Source organism: Vipera berus (assembly GCF_964194415.1).
Source record: "Vipera berus genome assembly, chromosome: Z".
Classification (NCBI taxonomy): domain Eukaryota; kingdom Metazoa; phylum Chordata; class Lepidosauria; order Squamata; family Viperidae; genus Vipera; species Vipera berus.
In genome coordinates this window covers 43,348,645-43,354,644 of record NC_138205.1, presented here as the reverse complement: position 1 = coordinate 43,354,644, position 6,000 = coordinate 43,348,645, and the positions used below count along the sequence as shown (strand labels likewise).

Here is a 6,000-nt window from a genome sequence, read left to right as displayed (position 1 = left end):
AGTTATTTCTTCTCTCAATAGTGGGGAAAAATGTAGTATTGTAACGCTTTTGTGCGATCCTCAATCGTTTTAATTCCCTGCTATGAAATATATTAAACCTTATCACGAGGCAGCTGCGGATATTTTTGTTTTTTCACAAAAATATGGGTGAATTTCCTGGGGAATAAAAAATTGATTTAGAAATGGCGTCCCAGCTTGCTCTTTTTTTCTCAATACTTATTAAGCAACCTGGAAACGACATCCTGCCAGCATCAGATGTGAGGGGAAAAGAATGACACTTCATGGGAAAGCATTCTTTACTTGAAAACAGCTGAAAAAAAGCGGCCATCTTCTCTGGAAGTTAAAGAAAAATTTGATAGGACAGCCGGGGCAAGGGGGAGAGGGAAACAGAGACGATTTCATATCTCGCGAGAATTACTGTCCTTCCTGCTGTTGCATTGGCTGCCGCCCGGGATTCTCGCACGACTTCCTGTTCTACATTTGTCATGTTTCGAGCCCGGAGAGGAGCAGGGAGCTTTGGCGCGGCGGATGGTGGAATGAGGGTTGCTTTGCAATAGCCGCCGGGATTGAGAGAGGCTGCTTTTGCCGGGCCCGCCCCTTTCTTACAACGGGAGAGGGGTCTGGCTGGGGCAGCTCGAGGCCTCTACATGAGGGAGAGCAGCAAGGTCACCTACCCCCTTTCCCCCCACCATCATCGGAAGGATGAAGGCAGTTCAGAGCAACACCGAGGGTGAGTGATAGGGCTTCGGGCTGCAAAAACAAAACAAAACCGCTTGCTCGCTTCCTCCGTGGCAGAATCTTTAGGGACGTAGCAATAGCAACAGCTATTGCTTAATATTTATATAAAGCTCCATAATGCTTTTACAGCGGTTTACATAGCCTATTGCCCCAACAATCTGGCTCCTCATTTTTACCGACCTCGGAAGAATGGAAGGCTGAGTCAACCTTGAGCCGGTGAAACTCGAACTGCCGAACCGTCGGCAGTCAGAATTATCTTGCAATGTAGGAGTCATGAAGGCCCTCTGATCAGATGGGAACATCCCCTTTACCAAGTGCTCAATAGGGGATTGCCGATGCAGCGGTAGTAATCGAGGGGTCGATTTGGGGAGTTTCGGAAAGGCGAGTTCTGGGAAATTTTGACAATTTCGGATAGAGCTAGAAGCAGATGCTTTTGTAGAAAATTGGTAGTTGTGGTATTGAGAGGCGTGTGAGAAAAAAGAGCGGAAGAAAACAAAGGAAATTGCGTTTGGCAGCATTATATAAAAGCGATTTGGACATGAGCGCCAGCCTGAGGGCAGCTGCTGAACAGACGTTGGTAACACGTTAACAGCCATTGCCCTTATCAGGCCTCCGTTGGAATCTGGTGTCCATTTTGAGGCACACTACAATTCAAAAGGACAGTAACAAAACAAGTTTGAAGAGGGTTGTCAAGGTAGTGAGGGATCTGGAGTCCAAGCTTTATGAAAAAGAATTTTATGTTTACCTTAAAAGATGACTTAGAGGAGATAGGAAAACAATCTTAAAATATTTGAAGAATTGCCATGGAGAAAAAGGAGCAGAACCAAAAATTTAAAATTTCAAGGAAAGAGTTCAGAATACATATCAAGAGAAATTCCTGACTGTCTAGGAATGGAGGCAGTAGTAGTTATGTTTCAGAGATGGTGCACTTGAACAATGGTTGGGCTAGATAATTTTACTTCAAACTCTACAGTAGTGGCCAAAATTGTGGAAACCTTTTGGGAAAACTGTACAATAGAAATGCCACCTTTGGTTAAGTTTCCACCAATTTTTCTTCTAATTTCTTTATAATTGTAGCCGTGTTCACTTAATAATACTATTTTACATCGCTTTCTGGGCAACCAGTCAACTCTTTGCACCATTAATTTAATTTTATTACATTTTACAAGCTCACTAAATGAAAACACAAACCCAACCAGTTTGATAGTGATCACATAACACACTGACAAATGTCCTCCTCTCAGCTTCAATACATAACATCAATAACTGAATCCTGCTGTGATCTGATTGGCTTATTGCCAAAACAAGATGACACCTGATTGGCTCTCTAAACACTCATGCTTATTGGATACAATCAGATGAAGGAAAGCTACCTGATATGAACCTAAGCAAGTTGTGCTTCCTTTTTCTGGTTATTTGGCTATAACTTTTCATAGAATACAATACAGATAATTGAACAAACTATGTTGCATTACATTCTTGATTAAATTATTTTTCCATTGGTATATAATTTTATGGTACTACTCCAAAAAAGGGGTGCTAAAAGGTTTCCATAATTTTGGCCTCTACTGTATGATTTCTTTTTATTTGGAAAATGGATGGGAAATTGGGATCATTCTTTCTGTGTTAATGTTTATACATGACTCCATATTTTGAAGTGTTTTGAAGGAGAAAAATTTTCAACTAGCTCCTCCTACCTTTTATTTATTTATTTGTTTGTTTGTTTGTTTGTTTGTTTGTTTATTAATGGGATTTATATCCTGCCCTATCTCCCGAAGGACTCAGGGTGGCTAACAACAAAACATATAATAAGTACAGAAATTAAGATAAAAATAAAATTAAAATCATCTGTGCAATAAATTAAAATTAAAAATTAAAAATAAGTTAAAAATTGTAAATATAATTAAAATGCCTGTCAGTACAGGTCAGCCAGGTGGAAAAGGAGTGTTTTGAGGCTGCGGCAAAAGGACGAGATTTTGGGCCATCCGAAGCTCAGGGGGAAGCTGATTCCACAGGGCTGGCGCTCCCACAGAGAAGGCCCTCCCCCTGGGGGTCACCAGCCGACATTGCCTAGCCGACGGTACCCTGAGGAGGCCTTCTCTGTGTGAGTGTACTGGGCGATGGGAATTCGTTCCCGGTAGCAGATGGTCCTGCAAGTATCCCGGGCCTAAGCCATGTAGGGCTTTAAAGGTAAGTACCAGCACCTTAAATCTCACCCGGTGGGCAACCGGTAACCAATGCAGCTCATGGAGCAGAGGTGTTATATGGGAGTATCGGGGAGCTCCCATCACTACCCGTGCAGCCGCATTCTGTGTTAAATATTCCTGCTTGTTGCTTCCTTTTTCCCTTGTTTCTTATTCTGTAAATATATCATATGATTTGGCTGGTAAAGAATTTTGTAATGAGATAGTTATGCATTAATAAAAATCCAAGTTTCACATATTTCAGACCTGTCCATAATATTGAATATTAAGTATGATTGATTATGATAACTTTATTGTCACTTTGAATGTACACCAATCGGCATACATCAAAATGAAATTTCGTTGCATACAGCTCTCAGAGGGTCACCATCTCCGATATATGTTCGTGGCCCGCTCAAATTTCACATTGTCCATTTTAGTCTCTAGGGAGTGAACGATGGCAAACAGGACAGATGGAAATGGGGCTCCATGTGGATTAGCCCTCAAGTATCCAAAGAGATCGAGAGACAAGGGACGAAAGAATCAGTTGGCTTAATTAAAATAGAGAAATCTGTCACTGTGTCTTTATATCTCCCAACAGATTTTGAAGCCTACGTAGCAGATTCTAATATAGTGTTTGTTATTTCCTCCTATGCCCTCTGAATAAACTGAAGTCCATTCTATCATCTATGTTGCCTGAACATCATAGCTTGGTACTGTATTGTGATTTGATTTTTGGGTGGGGGAGTTGGCACAGACTGGAGCACAGATAGTCCTTGACTTACGACCACAATTGAGCCCAAAATTTCCATTGCTAAGCAACACAGTTCTTAAGTGAGTTTTGCCCCATTTTATTACCTTGCCGGTGTTGGAAGAAAGGTCTTCATCATAGTTCATCCAAGCTGGGAATAAACATGGCAACTGCTTTGGGAAGAAGGTTGTAGTTTATTGGAGAGAAGAACCAGACAGGAAGATGTCTGGCAGAAAAAGGACTGAACACATGTAGGGAGTTGTTTTTTATATCCTCTGGAGCCTTTTGTTTGGAGCTGCTTCCTGTTCCTGTTTGAGTCTATTTCCTGTGTCATGAACTTTTGACCTGAGTGGGCATTTCTGGTATTCTGATGGTGATGGGTTAATCCAGGGGTTGGCAACCTAAAACACTCAAAGAGCCACTTGGACCCGTTTCCCACCAAAAAGAAAGCACTGGGAGCCGCAAAACCCTTTTGACATCTAAAATGAAGATAACAGTGCATATATTGTTTTTTACCTTTATGCTACATATAAAAAAATTATATTGTGCTGCATTTATGAAATCAATGATCTGCTACAAAGAAAACAAATTTTTATTTCTGCATGCAACAAAAGCATTTTGAACTCAGAGAAAAGACGCTGGGTTGAAGGTTACTTTCAAATAAAATACTTAAATGTCTATTCGGGTCCTCATATTTATGAAATAAAAAGCCGGTGCAAACTATAAAAACTACAAACAGAAAAATAGAAAAGAAAAAAAATGCGAGGTGGGGGGGGGAAAAGGACAGGAGAAAGGGGGGGGAACTTTCTCTTTCATCCCAACAGGTAAAAACAATTTTAGTAGCTTATTTACTATCTTTAAATACAGCATAATTATACCATACCTCACCTCTTAATTTAAAAAAGCATCGAACGTTCTTTACTAAAAGTCCAGTAAGGACAACCACATATATTCATATTTTCTCCCTCTCCCTCCCTTTTCTCCCTCCCTGTCTCTCCCTCCCTCTCTTTCTGCCCTTGGTCTGCCAGTCCTCTTCCCCCACTCTGTGTTTGTGTGTTGTGTGTGTGTGTGTTAGTCAGAGACAGACAGACAGAAACAGAGGCACTTGCGCTTCCCTTCTCTCTCTCTCTCTCTCTCTCTCTCTCTCTCTCTCTCTCTCTCTCTCTCTCCCCTCCCTGATTTGCTCACCTGGCAAGCTGGCTTCACGCTGTTCTGACAAGCTGACACAATTCTTAATGGGCTGGGTCTCCTGTCCTTAAGAGCTGTTGCTTTTTGCTGTTTCCTGCTTCCTGTGGAGACGCAGCAAAGACGAGCCCCGCCCAATAAGTTTGTCAGCTTGGAGGACAGCGTGAGTTTTACACACACACACACACACACACACACACACACACACACAGAGAGAGAGAGAGAGAGAGAGAGAGAGAGAGAGAGAGAGAGAGAGAGAGAGAGAGAGAGAGAGAGAAGCACAAGTGCCTGTCTCTGGAGCCGCAGGAGAAGGCTGAAAGAGCTGCATGTGGCTCCAGAGCCGCAGGTTGCCGATCTGTGTGTTAATCCTATTATGTCCAAAGGTCATGTCCTGCTTCTCTGGGGCTCAGGTATGTAGATTTTAGGTCTTTGTCTTCCTAAGCTTCTAGCTCCAACCTTCCTGATGGTTTACATATGCATTTCTATAGAACTGGTTTCTACTTGGGGGAAGGAGACCTGGGACTATTAAGAAAACTGGGCATGCTTTCCTGGTTCTTCAATATCTTTTTAGGAAATATATTTTTCTGCCCTTTTAATATTTCCTTCTCTGGGGAGCCAACTTCCCACACTGGCCACTGCAGTTGTTAAGGTAGTAACATGTTAAGTGAATCTGGCTTTCCCATTTTTCATGTCAGAAGGTTGCAGAAGTTGTTCACATGATCCAGGAAGATGCAACATCATACATTCCAGATGCCAAGCATCTGCATTTTTATTGTGACCATGAGAATGCTGCAACAGTTGTGTAAAAAACAGTCATAAGTCACTTTTTCCAGTATCATTGTAACTGATCACTAAAGAAATTGTTGTAAGTCAAGGACTACCTGTAGTGGAACGTTCTAAAGGAAAATTCAGTTAGGTGAAAGTTGGAGAGATAAACAGTATCAGCTTGTATACTAAGCAGTTGCTAATTAATATCTAGTAGATGAACTAATTGCTTGATTATAAACAACTTAAAATGAAATTGACAACAAAATATCTTCAATTTGGTGTCCAAGAATTATATGTGATGGATTTTAAGTGATGTAATACCCAAGTCAATCTGACAATTAGAATGTAAGAGTCTAGCAGAAATTGGACAACCCA

The 6,000-nt window shown here is 41.4% G+C and overlaps 1 protein-coding gene across 3 annotated transcripts in view; it reads left to right on the top strand.

Annotated features, from left to right (window-relative positions):
* Window positions 1–490: 490 nt before the first annotated feature.
* MED1 (mediator complex subunit 1) overlaps window positions 491–6,000 on the top strand; it is a 36,744-nt gene continuing 31,234 nt past the window's right edge. For 2 of the 3 annotated variants that reach the window (XM_081346442.1, XM_081346441.1), the window contains exon 1: window positions 491–730. In XM_081346442.1, the coding sequence (XP_081202568.1) occupies window positions 703–730 (28 nt within the window). In that variant the 5' untranslated portion in view covers window positions 491–702. Of the gene's footprint in view, window positions 731–3,522; window positions 3,635–6,000 lie in introns of all 3 variants that reach the window. The other variant, XM_081346443.1, reaches the window with a different exon arrangement.